The following is a 16,419-nucleotide window of genomic DNA, read 5'->3' as shown; positions in this document are numbered from 1 at the left end:
AAAGCTTTCATTTAGAATGGAAGGACAGATAAAGTGCTTCTCAGATAAGGTCAAATTCAAGAAATTCATCATCACCAAGCCCTTATTATATGAAATGTTAAAGGGACTTATCTAAGAAAAAGAAGATAAAAAATAGGAACAGAGAAAGGATGGCAAACTCACAGCTATTAACAACCACACCTAAAACAAAAGCAAACTAAGAGGACAGCTAGATTGGGAGCAGAAACATAGAAATGGAGATCACATGGAGGGTTAGCAACAGGGGAGTGGGAGGAGGAGAAGGGGGGAGAAGGTACAGAGAAGAAGTAGCATAGATGGTAGGTAGAAAATAGACAGGGGGAGGGCAGGAATACTATGGGAAATACAGAATCTAAAGAACTTGTGACACATGGACATGAACGAAGGGGGGGAATGGTGGGGGAGGGGTGTGCAGGGTGGAGGGGAGTGAAGGGGGAAATGGGACAACTGTAATGCATAATCAATAAAATATATTTTAAAAAACTATAATTTTAACATGGTAAATGCCCAAACATTTACCAAATTAATTACAGGCTGTAAGTATATGTGAATACAATCAGAAATGTGCTTTCCTTATCTAAGCCTCTGCACTGATTTCAGCAAGTGCACATTTCAGCAAGCTTACTTTACCTTTTGTTTTGTCATCCACCTTGTCCCCTGGAAGGCCCAGCCTTTTTGTCCCAAAATCAGGTCCCACTGACTTCAAGGGTATTCTTGGTGATTTTTCACCCTTCTTGTGAGCAAACAGTAAGGAGGAAGACAAGGAATCGGATGGAGAGACCATATAATCTACCAGTGGGTCAATACTGCTCCCAGTCAGCCAATTAAAGGAGCTTCTTCCATCTGCAAATAGGCACAACCAGAGATGTCACAGCATGTCAGCACCATAGAGCCCTGCCACACCTGCCCCACTGCCACTGCACCAGGGCAGCACCTACTGCCATGGCACTGTGTGAGAGAAGGGGGCTTCATCCACACCAGGGTGCACCTGTGACAGTGACTGCGCACAGCTCCTCCAGGGAAGTGGTCATGTCACAGCAGGACACCAGGTGGAACCTCCATGAGGTCAACAGTAGACAACCCAAGGCAACTCAGGTGTGTCCTCATTTGTAAAGCAGAAAATACATCACCTATTCCTTCAAGCTACTGTGATAATTACAAGAATAATATTTTGTATCTACTAGGATCCTTCTAATATCAGTGTCATAAAACTTCCATTGCATTATTCAAATTAGCCCTATTTTTAGATCCAATAGAATATGAAAAATATATACATAAAAATTATGTATAAATTACAACATAATAAATTATGTTGAGGTGTTTCTATAAAACAATTCAGATATTTTACTCTACAACGTGTACTGTGATGATCAAATAAAATAGTTGAATTATTTGAAAAAGAAAAGTACAATATACTATAAACAGTAAATAAATTTGGTTCAGCTGTACTTTGCTGCTGAGATACAAGACTTTGAATTTGATGTACTAAACAGATTTTTCTGGACAAAACTGAAATAGAACATAATGTATTAAAACTTTTATTTTCCATAATGTATTAAAATTTTCTTTTCTAACAAAACTTTTTATTTACAGGAAAAACCAGTTTTTCCAGTCTTTTCCAGACAAATAATCTTTTTCTCCCTTTAAAAAAAACTGTGATAAAATAACATCAAATTGACTATTTTAACCATTTTTAAAATGCAAAGTTCTATGGCATCAAGTACATTCACATAGTTGGGCAACCATCACTACTATCCACTATCACCAATACCTCCAGAACTTCATCTTCTTAAACTGAAATGTCATACTCATTAAATAGTAACTCCCCATTGGCCCCTTCCCCAGACCCTAGAAACTACCCTTCTACTTCCCATCTCTAAGAATTTGACTATTCTAGGGGTTTCAGTCCTTTTCTCCTTGACTGACATAACCTTTTTTACGGTTCTTATCCTTTTTTCCTATTATTATTTCTCTTATCTTAAATGTGGTTAAGTTCTTGCAGCCGAGGCTGCCTCCACAGGTAATAAGCCTGGCACACAGAAGGTAGGCATTCAGACTGATGGTTACCTGTGTTTTGTGTAGGTGTGAAATCATACTGCTGCTGGGTGGCCCGTATCTGCCTAGTCAGAGCCCCTTGAGCAGAAGGGGATCCTTCCTGGGTCCAAGTCTGGAGAGTACTCTGGGAAGTTTGGGTCTCAACAAACATTGGAGTGAGAACAGTACTTCGAAAGCGCCAGTCAGAGTCAATAGTATATTCCTGCATGTAAGAGAGTTTCAAATAAAATAATCGTCCTTCTTTAGCAACATGGGAATATTTTTATTTAAAATCTAATAGTACTATTAGCAAGTTTGTACTATAATTACATATATCGTTGTGGAAAGCAGGTGAAGAGGCTTTTCAGATTTAAAAGTTTTAATAAGAATTTGCCAACTAAAAAAACTGGTGCTGAAGGAGAAATACCACTTTTCTACTCCTTAACATTCTGCATCAAAAGGCTTAATGAACACAACAATGGCACCACAACTGCCACAAGTTAAATGACTCAACTCCTTCCTGAATACTCACCACATGCCTGGCACTGAGAAAGCGACTAGGAATACAAGTGCATGCAGAACAGAGTCAGACTGTGCCCAGAAGCTCAGGCAGAAAGAAAGTGAACTCTTTTGTAAATGTGTAAATATCAGCCCTTAAGGCTGCCAGGAGATAACATAAACTCAGCATGTAGGGAGCGAACAGGAGGGATGATGGAAGAGAGCAAAGGCATTAAGGAGAAAGGAAAATTTAAGTGGAGGCTGAAAGAATGAGAAGTATGAGCCCTGTGAAGGGAGTGTGAGCAGAGGTGGGTAAAGCAAATGTGAATGTTTCAGAAGGGAATGTGTATTCCAAGTACCAAAAAAAATACATCACTAATCATCAGGGAAATGGAAATTAACACCACAATGAGATATCACAATTGTTAAAATGGCTATTTTCGGGAAGACACAAAACAAGTGTTGGAGAGGATGTGGAGAACAGGGGACCCTAGTGCTCAGTTGGTGGAAATGTAAATTAGTGCAGCCACTATGGAAAACAGTGTGGCAGTTCCTCAAAAAACTAAAAATAGAACTACCATATTATTCAGATATACTACTTCTGGGTATTTTTCTGAAACAAATAAAAACACTGAGTTAAAACGATATTGCACCCCCATGTTCACCACAGCATTATTTACAATTGTCAAGACACGAAAGCAACCTGTGTCCACTAATAAAGAAAATGTGATATATGTATATAATATTCATCCACAAAAAAGAAGGAAACACTGCCATTTACAACAACGTGGATGAATCTTATGGGCACTATGCTAAGTAAAGTAAGTCAGAGAAAGACCCATATGATCACTTATATGTGGAGCCTAAAATAAACAATAGCAAAACAAAACAAAAAATTTGAACTCACATATAAAGAAAATATTGGTGGCTGCCAGAGGTGGGGGTGAGGTATGGGCAAAATGGGTCGGGGGGGTCAAAAGGCACAATCCTCCAATTTTTATTTCCAGTAAGTCACAGAAATGTAATGTACAGTATTGTGACTACAGCTAATAACACAACATATATTTGAAAGTTGCTAAGAGAGTAGATCTTAGAAGTTCTCATTGCAAGAAAAAAACTGTATCGTGATGTTAACTAGGCTTAGTGTGGTGATCATTTTGTAATATACAAATACCAAATGGTCATGTTATATACCTGAAACTAGTATGTTATGTCAATTATACCTCAATAAAAAAAGAAAGCTGATGTAACATGGTTGGAAAATGTTGATAACAGAAAATGCTGATAACAAAGGAAAGATTATAAGATTTATTATTACAGAGATGAGTACTTCACCTGAAATCTGCATTCTGACAGAGGATGCTCAAACACAAGGTTTAGATAATCTGGGCTCATGCTGGTCATTTCAAGGAGAAAATCTGTTGCTAAACTTAAAAAGTGCATTTCTATTTTAGGAGAATATAAGGAATTTAGTGCCAACAACCGGTCCAAGGTATTTGAAGGTAACCTAGTTTCATGGCTCCAGAAATTTCGAATAATCAGTCTGAAAAGCATAGAAGGAAAAAAACATATTGCTCAGATATTGGCAAATGAAAAAAAACACCCTACATACAATGTTATGTGGAGAAGGCACAGTTTTTCACTTATAAAACTTAACATAGAGGGAAACCACATTTAAAATAGCATAAACAGTATAGTCTGAGTTATGAATAATATGCATTAAAGGAAGGAAATATTCTAAAATTTTAGCATATTTAACCAGTGAGAAATTGGGTGATTTTATTCTCATCTTTATTACCTGGGAAATTTTTAATGATAACTATACATGATATTAACTATTTGGAAACTGAGAAAACATCCTAATAAATTACATATAATTCTTTGCTGCCTTGCTAAAACTAATGACTTCAAAAATTAGTGCCAAAATATTCAAAATTTAAACTAGTTAAAAACCAGTTTAGGCTTTATACTTTATATATGCTTATGAATTCCAAATGCAATTTTAAAGGCTCTATGAATTAAAAATTGCAGAACAGAAAATTAACTGATATTTAGAATCATACAAAAAGTTTATGCCCCTTCTTATGTAATTAGTACTTGATAAACATTCATCTAACTGACTTAGGGTAGGCACTTTAGATGAAAATAACCATCACATTTTCATGTATAAGTAACATTACAGTTTCCTCCTATTTCTAAGGTTTCAAATAGTTCATTCAATAGTAATATGTATTGTGTGATCTCAACTATTTGAATTAAATGAAAAACATAGTAATTGTCATTAGATTTTCTTTCCATTTTTTACTGCTTTAATTCACTGCACTAGCAGAAACAGCTTTATCCACACCACTTTTATAAGAGTTTGATATTAAAGGAACTTGTCAGGATTTTTAAGTCTAGTGTGATTAAAAATACATTTTTATTTAACATTACAAACTCAAGAGGCAGAGAAAATGTTCATACTGCAAATACATTTCTAAAACTGCTAAAAACTACACTATGCTAGTCCAGGAAAAAATACCCCCAAATTTACTGGTTCTGGCCCAATTATTCCAGGAGGAGCACATACTGAAGGCCAAGGTTCTCATCAGTCAATCCCTGAATCAACACATCTTTTGCCAACTTAAATATTTCCTGGGAGTCATCATCTGCTTGACTTTCTGGATCTCTGAGAAAAATAACAAAATTACAAAGCATTAATACTTTCTTGTATCACTTATGTCCAAACCAGTAACACTGTCTAGAATTAAAGAAATCTGGCTTTCCCCATGGAATTTAAATTCCAAATTAGCAGTAGAACCCATTCTCCTGTGTATGTACCCCAACACCCTCCCCTTTAATGCCTCTGTGAGCCCGTTCAAGTGACTGCCCCTGTCTCAAGTAGAGGGGAGGAGGAGGAGGTGGTGGGAGCAGGGCTTCAGAGGGCTCCCTGGGAATGCTAGGAGGTGGCCCAAGTCCCAGGGAAGTGGTCTGATGGAGGGAAAGACATCCCAGCAGAGTTCATTTCCTTAATCTTGTCAGATCTTAAAAGAAATAAATATGGAAACAAATTACACTTTAAAAAAAAACCCTCCCTGGAGGACATTTTCACATCACTCCTAGAGAGAGAAAGGGAGAGAAACAAGAGATGCCAGAAGCATTGATTGGTTGCCTCCTGTGTGCACCCATATGGGGAATCCTATGCACTCAACTGTGGATTGAACCTGCAGCCTAGGTATGTCCTCTGACCTGGAGTTGAACCCACAACCTTTTGGTTATGGGATGACGCTCCAGCCAACTGAGCAGCACCAGCCAGGGCAAAAAAAATTATACTTTTAACTCAATAATTTCAAGATTTGAAAATCTACCACAGATATATAATATAAGTTAAAATAAGGATTAAGGATACATTCCAATATACAAAAATAAACTTGTTTTAATTATTAATCATATGTTGAAACATTTTTATTATTTATTGTAATCTGTTTCAGATAGCTAAAAGCACCCAAATTCTTCCATACATAATAAAACACAAAATGTGAATGTGAAACTTACCGGTAATTGTCATGAATCCACATAAGAATATTATACATTTGCTCCCTACACACTGGAGAAGGATGAGAAATGAATTCTATAATAGGATTCATAAGTTCTCGGAGTTCTACTGGTTTCAATTTTACCATCATTTTATAAATTATGTCCAAACACACTTTTTGTCTTTCGTCATCTCTATAATAAGGGAGATTTTAAAAACATACAAATTTATCAATTTTTATTATTATACTTTCAGATATGTTAACTTTTTTGTGCACTGTTCTATATTTCAAAATTTATTATAATAGCTAATACTACATTTATATAAAATTATATTCTTAAAAATTATCATGGGCTAGATTATTAAAAATAAACAAATTATTTCAACATAGAATTTTAAATTGGACCCTGGGAAAACTGGTGAAATCCAAATAAAATCTACTTTGGTTAACAGTAATGTACTCACGTTAATTTCTTAGTTTCTACCAATGTGCCACAATCATGTAAGACGGAAAACTGGGTGAAGGGAACTATGTGTACTATCTTTTAACTTTTCTGTAAATATAAATTTACTCAAAATTTAAAAGTTTACTTTTTTTAAAAGATGAAAATGTCAAATAAAATAAGCTAAATATAAAAAATTCCATGATGTAACAAAATGATTTCATGTTAGACTTGGTATGTTGTATGTGGGGGTAAGTGCAGTCTGGGTCCCAGAGAAGATGCACACCTATTTCCTCATTTTGTGTATTTTTTCCTCCTTAAAGTGTTTTACACACAACAGGTTGTCAGTAAATGTATAATACAGGATATTAGAACACGATGACATGCATTCTTTTTTACTTGCACAGTATATATTTATCAATAATTTATCAATATGTAAAAGGTACAAATACAGACAAAACTGGAAAAGAGTACAGAGAAGTAAAAATATTTTGAATGGTCACAGCATTCTCTTTTAACACTTACTGGAGATTGCAATTTTGAAAGTAAATGAATAATTTTAACAATAACAACAACAAAAAGTAAGCCTCTTACCTGGCAAAACAGATGCATTTTACATCTAAAAACAGCCTTAGACAATGCCTCAAATGTTGCCTCCCCAAGGTACTAGTTAGTAAGAGGAGGCAGGATGACCAGGCCCCACTACCTTTTCTTCTCAGATTCATATTTAACAAATTAAACAAAATTAACATTCATGAAAACCTACAAGCTCTTTCTGAGTTGCATGAAATGGCTGAACAAATAAACATTTTATGAGCCTGCTGCATTGAGAACATGAGGCTGGTCTCCCACTCACCTGTGTCTCATGACTTGAATGAAGTCCTTGCTTTTTAACTGTAAGTACAGATCTGTTATTGCCTCTGAACGACACAGCACCACTTCTAGACAGAGAGTCTTCATCAGGCCATGAAATTTTGGCAGCAGGAAGAACACGGTATTCATAAACCTAAGCAGGGGACATGGCCAGTGAGTGAGAGGGCAGTCTCACTCACCACCTGACACCAGACATTCACCACCAGCATCTTACCTATCGGCAAAAGGAGGGAAGTTCTTCACAACTTTGTTCAAGCACACAATAAATTTGTCCTCCATTGTATTCTGATGTTGCTTCAACTGTTTTACAATCAGTTCACATATGGACTCCTCCAGAATCTGAAAAATTAAGTTTCTTTTCTAATATACAAAGGTGGACACTTATGTGAAGTTTCTGAGAACAGGTTTACCTTGAATAGTTAAGTGTTCGGTGCTATCATCTCCAACATCATCCACCCTGGGAAGCCCCGGGAGCACTCACAGGTTCGCATTAACCACTGAGCACCACAGAGGCTCTGGAACTATGAGTTTGGGGAAACCAGGCTGCGGATGCACATGTTTGTGTTGCTAGCATTGGAGGTGTCTGGCTCATGTCATATGCCAAATTGATAAAAAAGACTAGTACTTCTTTCTGACAATGAAACATGACCAACTAAAGTCATTTAAGAAGCTGAACTAAAATTAGTGTAATGCTGATTAAAACACATTTTATGGTACAGGTATTCATGTTTTTGCTAGAATATTCACACAAACCACAACTCTCAAGCAACTCTATCTAAACTATCACTAACTCCCTACACCCTGCTTTCTCTTGATCACAGATTTCTACCTATTATAAAAGATTTGCTTGTAAATTACCTGTCTCCCCTCACCAAGTGCCAGGTCCCTGAGGGGCACGTGACCTGTTCTGTTTCTAGCTGATAACAGGGGCCTGGAGCCAACTAGTAAGTGCCTAATATAAGTATATGGGTGACCAACATGTGTATCTGCCAAAGTTATAAAACAATGTGAGCCAGCCAACACAGATAAAACAGTGGAAGACGAATGCAGGCACACATGCTCATGACTGGAGTTTAGAGGTTAGAATACGAGTGACTCTTCACTTCTTTATGTGTTTCACTTTCCCCAAATTTCTACAAGAAGTCAATGCCATTTTATATATTTTAAAAAACTCTGTAAAACTAAAGTGTTTCTCACTCTAATTACGTTGAAACTTAAGTTAAGAGAGATTGAGCCTGGGATCTGCTGTAATTTGTTCCACCCACAGTAAAAATGATGTAAACTGATGCCAAACATTTAGGGGACATTAGAATCATGTCATAACAAGGTTATTCTGAATTTGTAAAATTGCTTATTTTACTAAAATAGCTGAAAATCCTTAAATTATATATTTGATCTTCCCAAAGAGGTCTATTTCCTTTTAGCTTAATTTAATTCCATTTTAAATCCAAATAAATGATTAATTGTTGAAATGGACAGGGGGTCCAAAGTGCTATTTTGGGGTACCCTGGGTACCCTTCAGGACTTCCTGACTTCCCCTCACTGCCAATGAATGGAACCCAGACTCCATTCTCATCCTTTTCTTTCAGGAGAGGAAATGGACTATAAATAGAAATATGGGAATCATGAATGTAGAGGGGGTTTTTAAAGCCATGAGGACGTATGATCAGCAGGGGAGCAGTGAAGCAGAACAAGGCCAAAATCACAGCTGTGAAGATGGCCTGGGAAACATGTAGCTAAGGAAGGGAGAAGAAACTGTCCAGGAAGTAGGAAGTGTCAAAAACTGCCCAGGAGAGTCAAGAAGTGTCAAAAGGAAATCAAGGAGCCAGTGAAAAAAGGAAATCAAGGAGGAGTGATGGATGAATGTGTCATGGTGGACAGACTGAAACAGAGAGTCCCGACACAAATATCACAATGAGTGACAAGAGCAACGTAGCAGCAGACATCACTTCACTCCACTAGTTTCCAGTAAGTTATAACATAATTTCCATGCAAGTTTATACATATGTGTGTGTATATCTTTAATAATTAAATTTTATTGAAAATTATAGTACTCTGAATGTATACTGCGCTTAAATATTCAAGAAGGTACTTTTCACAACCCAGTGAAGTGGTCAGGGCACACAAGACGGAGAAAGCATTTTACCCTAGGAAGCATTTTCTCCCATGTAATGGTTGTACTATGTAAAAAACTGGAAGCAGAGAATTTTAATAGCTTACCAACACTAACAGTAGTGGGTATCTACCTAGATAATTTTCTCCAAAAGGATACCCTGAGACAAAATTCAGAGGAATGAAAGCTGGTTAAATACTCATATCCTGACTTTTAGAATAAAGAATAAATTACCAATCTTTAAATATTTAACAATTTCCAAGTCTTCAAAAAATCATATGTCCTCTTTAAAAACAAAGATGAGAATTATATACAGTAGGAGAGAGAGTAAAATATTAATAAATGTTGAATGCCCACTTTGGTTTCTTACAGTACAGAGGATGTAAGTGTCAAGTGTCATGACAAATTAAAATCGAAAAAGCATTTATTCAAAATTGTACAACATACTCACATCTTTTCTCTCAGTATTATATTGAAGAATAAGCCCCAGAACTTCTGCTGCTGCTGCATATACCTCTTTATATTTTACGAAAGACATGTTATTGACCAAAGCTTGAAAGTATCTGTAACAGATATAGAAAATAAATATGCATAAAATAATCCACTCTTTTTTGACATAAAGTTGTAACAATTTTACTCCTTGTACTATATTAATTAGAAAAAAATTGAGAAATTATGAAACCTGAAACGTGATCTGAATTATTTGTGTGAATATATATGAAGACGTATTTAAGACTCTGACATCATGACATCAAGAAGGCACTTTACAGTAAGTTCAATCACACAGAAGGTGCCGTAGTCAGAGCAAAACCTAATACTGTATGTAGAGGGGAGGTGACTCCAGCTGAAGAGGAGGATGGAGAATGAAGGCCCTGCAGGTTCCCCAGGCACTGATTCGCTCCATTAGCTCAATCACCTGGAGATGCTTGGAGAATACAGTGGCTGAAAAACAGAACTTTCAGGCAGACAATAATGTGCCAGTGAACTTGCAGGGTGGAGGAACTGACTACATCCTGTACTGACTGACCATGGTGCTATCTATGTTGTGGGGGCACTGTCTATAGCCTACATTGCGTTAACCAGGCTTCCTTCCCTTACACAAAGTGAGACCAAGAAGCCTGCAGGACCTGAGGGACTTGAAGATGCATCAATAACTGTGCTAGTTTTATGGGGAACCCCCACCAAAAACCTTCATTGTAGTTTCACAGCATCCAGCATATAAACTATAGTGAAGAAAAAGCTATTGCCTGTGATTATGTCATGACTCCTTCTTAAAGCCAGGACTAAGACAGAGAGGGACAATAAAATAATGAAAAATAAGGCAACCATGAATGCAGTGCCGTAAGATTTTGTGGCCAGAGGGACTTTTAATTTCAGCCCCATAGCGGCTCTGTAGAGTTGTCATTGGAAAAAATCAAAGCTCAAAAAATAACTTGTCTAACAATAAGCTATTTCCTATTGACTCTGTGTTGAGCAACATATTTGTATATGATAACCAGGTGACTGTTGGAAAGGACCAACTGGACAGAGACACTTCCAAAGAAATGGCAAAGCAAGGAAGGGAGATGCTGAAATCTAGAGAGTAACCACAGTATTAACATTGACTTTAAGTTCCTCCACCCTGACCTGTGACGGATCCTGATGGGAGGGGAGCAATGTGGATGCAACCACACATGAACAGAGACCCGGCAGGCTGCATGAGGACCATCAGCATCCCTTTCAGGGTCATGATTTTACAATGAATGGTCTCAGGGAGCTCGTGTTGCTTTCAGGGATAAATGCTAAACAATGTCACGTTAGAAAATAAGAGAAAAAACACTTAACACCTTTCATTTGCTAAAATGTACATGAAAAATTACACTAATTTTTAAAAACTTTACCTTCCTCATTCACTCCATTAACATACTTCTCCCAAGTGACCTCTAAACCCAACTATTTAAATTAACGTAGAAATATTTAAAATGGGTTTGGCCTTTAAAACTTATCAAAATTAAACCAAAATTAAACTAGTCTATTTCCAGTTCAGGTATACTTTAACTTAAACAAAATCAAAGCAAAAATGATACTTACTTTGTACTCTCTATTCCACATTTTGGGTCATAGGGAGGGAAGTTATTGGCCATCACGATGCCTAATAATTGAATTCCTACTGAATTGTCTTTAGAATTGGGATCTTTCCTGGAAAACTTTTCAAATATTAAGCTAAAACATAAGCATAAAAGTGTAGGTTATCATATAATGAAATAAAAAGACAAATAAAATTTTCTACAGCTAATTTTCAAGGTAAGAAATACTTTTTCCTTTCCCACATCTAACACCCTTCTTACTAACATCCTCTTTGTTCACATCCAGGTTATTCTAGCTCTGGACCACAGGCATTTTTATATCATGAAAGTCTTATATTGCCTAAGGCAGTGCCAAAAGGAATCAGAGTTCTGCAGTCCACCCCTGGGCTGTTACAGTAAAAAGCAGAGTGCTTCTAGTGTCAAACTCTGGAAGTTGCAATTTTATGACAGCAATATTATATCCTCATTTTCTATTTCAAATTATAGTAGTCCTTCTATCATTTCAAGTAATTAAGTTCAATTGTAAGCACTATTTACAACATGCTGCATCTTTAAAATTTCTAAACAATGTTGCAAAATCTAGTAAATTTATACCTGTAAGGGATGGATAAACAATCCTTCCAGCATTCAACAAGGGTTTTTATAATTTCAAGGTTGTGACTAAACACAGCTCTTTTTTGATGAAAAACATGTTTCATTAGGAAATGAAGCAATCGGTTTGCTAATACTTCATCTTTAGGAACCCCCTGAAATGGTATAAAAATCCATATTAACATGTAGCATTCCATTCTAAAAAAGCAGTTTTTAATACACAAGTCCATTTATAAGAGAAATGTGGTATGCTACTAAGGAGTCTGGCTCCTGGTTAAAAACCTGTGTGTGATTTTTCAGGTCCAACCATAGGCAATTACAAAGGCTGTCATTGATGGGTTTCAAGGGGTAAAGCTGCCTGTCCTCCACCCGCCAACACACGCCATGGACTTGGAACATAGCCAGTATACTGCAGCCTCAAAGGGTAGTTGCAGTCAGACACTCATGCCCCCTGTCTGGTCATGCTCTTTCATACATGTGCATTCCTGGCCCAGATGCCTTCCCTCCCAGGTTTCTATCTTCTTCAGGTGCCTCTGCTAAAACCTCTTCAGGAGGAAGAAGAGAAAACTTGAAGATACTCTTCCCTACTCTGACTCAGTCCTCAGTGCTTTTCAGCTCTTAGCCCTTTTCCCTCGTACTCCTCCCAATTCCATGATCCTGAAAAACTGCTGGGGTTTTTAATTAGTGGCTCCCTGAACAGAGAAGTCACCCCCATATCAGATCCTCCACTAGTATGCTGTTTCATAGAGAAAAATGGAACAAGACAGTTGTGGCTTCCTCTGTTTTTAACCTCTTGCACATATACTACTGCAATGAGTTTTTTTATTAAATGCTTCACTGTGACTTTCATTTTGGCTCACTCTCGACTTAATCAGCTATTCTGCTACCTAAGCAATTCAGCTCCTTCAAGCCCAGCTGAGCCCCTAACATCTAAATTAATCTTTTCTGCTGGTTCCTAAGTTAAACTAAACATTCTTTTAACTTTTTCACGTTAGTAAGCAGACTACAATTATTTCATCACATCAAGACTAAGGAACCTACATATCGTTTACTCCGAAATGAGAGGCACATCCAGACACAAAGACAGGTATAAACTCTATGTACATTATTATTTTTAGTAAGGACTGTTCCCAGGATATCCTTACGTGAAAACTCTTATACCTGATTAGTGCTAACGTTTTCCAGTGAATGGGCAGAGCTCCAGCACACATGAACCTATACTGGCGAATGCCACAAGTTGCAACACAAAACAGTGTCACGCAGCTCACAGTCATTGGAGGAGCAAGCTCAGCCATCACAGAGCACAGTCAACACTCTGGGATTAGAGAGGCTGGCAAAATAAATGCTGAAAAATTCAGGGACTTTAATCACAACAGAAGTCTACTGACATTTATTTCTCATACTTTAATAAACCAATTTCCTAGCTTTCAAACTCTCTGCAGGTAAAAGCAACCAACAAAATTAAACCAACATCTGATAGCTTAAAAATGAAAGGTTTGAGGGATTATCAAAGCAGACAAATGAGAACTAAAACAGTATAAGGCCATCCAGTATAATAGCAACACAACAGTATAACAATTAATTCTAAGAATGACGACTCTAAGTCCTTAAGAAGAGCTTGAATTATTTATTATATGCTCTATTTAAGATATCAGCAAAAAAGTAAGAGATTACTACATAAAAGATGTATCCATGCTTACTACAGGAGTAGCTAATCCTGTCCATGAAAGAACAGTAGCCACGATCTCAACCACCATAAAGTGAATCCCTTCTCCTCCATTATTTTCAGAAACAATCAGCTGCAGCAAGGGACTAAGCCAGAACTTCGCATAAGGGCGAAAGACCTAGAAGAAAATTTAAAAGTCAATTATCAAAGAACTGTTTTGGATAACCAAAATATTAATCCAGAAACATATCCTCTATCAGCTAAAATTTTTATGTTATGACATGACCTAAATCGAAAACAGATGTAAATTCCAACAATTACCGTAATTTATCAGATCAGATTCTCCATTGATTCTTTCCTTATGGGTCCATGAAACCACAATATAATGGAAGGAAATTTATTACTGATGTTTTCTTTGCTTAAAACCTTTCTGATATAACTATGCTCACAAATCAAAGTCATTCTCTATCAACATTGTCCTATCTGAATATGCAGCTCTACAGAATTTAATTTCATTTTATGCCAATGCATAGAGTATTTGAAAAAATGAGAATATGCAAGTTAGGCACAGGTGACTAATTTTCCCCCCACTTCTTCCTAGATTGTGGAAATTTTCATAAACTTAAGACTCTGAAGTCTAAATAAAATGTACCTATATATTAAATTCCATTTAATTTACTTTATTCATTGTACAAGAATGCTATTTTGACATAAAATAATAGACTAAAGTATGATTCAAGTTATTGCATTAACCTCTGCAACCTTTTAAAAAATGTTTTCTCAGATATTTATCTACTCTCACTGCTTACATCTATGCTGTCTCGTATCTTTTTTCTTTATGCACCCCCATAAGTAAAAAAGTCTGAACACTTTCTATTTATTGGTTTATTTCTAAATTATAAATACAAACTTTACTATATTAAAATATAACAAATAGATGAATTAAATGTTATAATTTTTTAAATGTAAATACAACTTCAAATCTTCCATAACACAAGAGATTCTTAAACATGTGAAAGCTGCTGTCCTGATAATTCTGGAGCTTCAGATACACGTAACACTCCAGGGACACATCTCAGTGCTGTCTCAGCGGCACCTCACGTCTACACACGTGAAAAAATCAGGCAGGCTCCCTTGTCAAACCACATACCCGTACCCAGCCTACCAAGTCATCATCCAAGAAACAAAGACACCAGTTCCTTTTTGCTAGCCATCAAGTCAGCACTTATAAGAATGTGAGCCAGAAAGCCCATGGGACCTCAGTGTTATTACGGCTTGGACTGAGTCCCCCCAAAGAATGTTGAAGTACTAACTTCCAGGACCTATAAATGTGACCTTATTTAGAAATGGGATCTTTGAAGACTATCACGAGGTCATTGAGGGCCCTAATCCAATGACAGTGTCCTCATTAAGAGGGAAAATTGTACACATGAGACAGACACAGAGGGGAAGAGAGTGTGAAGGCTCATGGAGAACACTACGCCTACAGATAGATACCTGAGGCCACTATCTGGGAAAGAGGTCTGAAAGAGATTCTTTCTCAGTTTTGGAAAAGAACCAACGATACCAACATCCTGAACTTGAACTCTGGCTTTCAGTTTCTGTTAAGCCATTCAGTTTTGTGGTACCTCTAAGAGCTATGTTATGGCAGCCCCAGGAGATAGAAAGCACACATTCACGGTACTGCCTAGTAGGACCTTCTGTGGGGTCAGATGGATCATGCCACTCTACTTAGCCCTCTTCAGTGGTTCTGCACCACTCAGTGAACGAGCTAGACCCTTTGTAGGGACCCCCAACGCCTGGCTCAGCTCACCTGCCCTCAGACATGTAGCCATGATGCTCGTGCTGTTCCTCCGGACCATGTGCCCGGGCTCTGTGCAGTCAGAGCAGACATGCTTGGCCTTCTCAGAGGCCACCCTTGCTCACACTGCTGTTTCCACGCAGAATGGCACCTTGTACTGCTACTTTACAGTACTCAACTCAAGGGCTCTCTTAAAAATCTATTCTAACTCCCACCAGTGAAAGATGCTCCTCCCTAACACAGTGCTATATGTAGCCCAAGTGATAAATTTAGCAACTTTCTAAGAGAAGAGGTTATTTTTTTACATAGAGTTAAGAGGAATGATTTTGCCACCTTATTTGCCACTATAAACCAAGGAGGTTGGCAGCCATCAGAAAGCTGCCAACATGTGTACTCATAAGAAGATCGCTTTAACTTAAAAGAGGTTAATTTACATGTTTTTAAAGGAAATGATAAAAAAAATGATGTTGAGGAAATAAATAAATATGGTTGGTTAATTTATTCAGAGAACATCTTTCTTTGTTGTGGGCTTTTTAAAGAAGATGCAAAGAATATCTAAAGAAATAACAAATCACTTACTTCTTCTGTATTAATAATAAGCTTAGCTAAGAAGAGACGAATATTTAATGATACGGACGGATTTCCTAGTTTGTCATGAAGAAATTTCATCCAAGGAAGAAGAGTTCTTGGCATGGAACCCTGAAATGAGACACTGAATATTACATTGAAAAGTAGAATAAAATAACGTCATATTTTGACATTGAGACAACAGTGACAAAGTAAAAGATGAGCAGCAAAAATC

General features: G+C 37.0%; 1 protein-coding gene across 1 annotated transcript in view; it reads right to left on the bottom strand.

Annotated features, from left to right (window-relative positions):
• Positions 1-16,419, bottom strand: part of PRKDC (protein kinase, DNA-activated, catalytic subunit) — a 224,993-nt gene that overhangs the window by 80,266 nt on the left and 128,308 nt on the right. Inside the window, exons 48-59 of the mRNA XM_037035382.1 lie at positions 16,197-16,316; positions 13,851-13,994; positions 12,154-12,305; positions 11,564-11,695; positions 9,945-10,056; positions 7,595-7,719; positions 7,364-7,513; positions 6,085-6,258; positions 5,120-5,218; positions 3,886-4,093; positions 2,086-2,275; positions 649-861 (exon numbers count right to left, since the gene is read on the bottom strand). Of these exons, the coding sequence (XP_036891277.1) occupies positions 649-861; positions 2,086-2,275; positions 3,886-4,093; positions 5,120-5,218; positions 6,085-6,258; positions 7,364-7,513; positions 7,595-7,719; positions 9,945-10,056; positions 11,564-11,695; positions 12,154-12,305; positions 13,851-13,994; positions 16,197-16,316 (1,819 nt within the window). The remainder of the gene's footprint in view (positions 1-648; positions 862-2,085; positions 2,276-3,885; positions 4,094-5,119; positions 5,219-6,084; positions 6,259-7,363; positions 7,514-7,594; positions 7,720-9,944; positions 10,057-11,563; positions 11,696-12,153; positions 12,306-13,850; positions 13,995-16,196; positions 16,317-16,419) is intronic.

Source organism: Sturnira hondurensis, unplaced genomic scaffold (assembly GCF_014824575.4).
Source record: "Sturnira hondurensis isolate 20B ecotype Veracruz unplaced genomic scaffold, ASM1482457v3 Scaffold0022258, whole genome shotgun sequence".
NCBI lineage: Eukaryota > Metazoa > Chordata > Mammalia > Chiroptera > Phyllostomidae > Sturnira > Sturnira hondurensis.
Note: the sequence above shows the minus strand (reverse complement) of the source record. Positions and strands in the feature narration are given on the sequence as shown.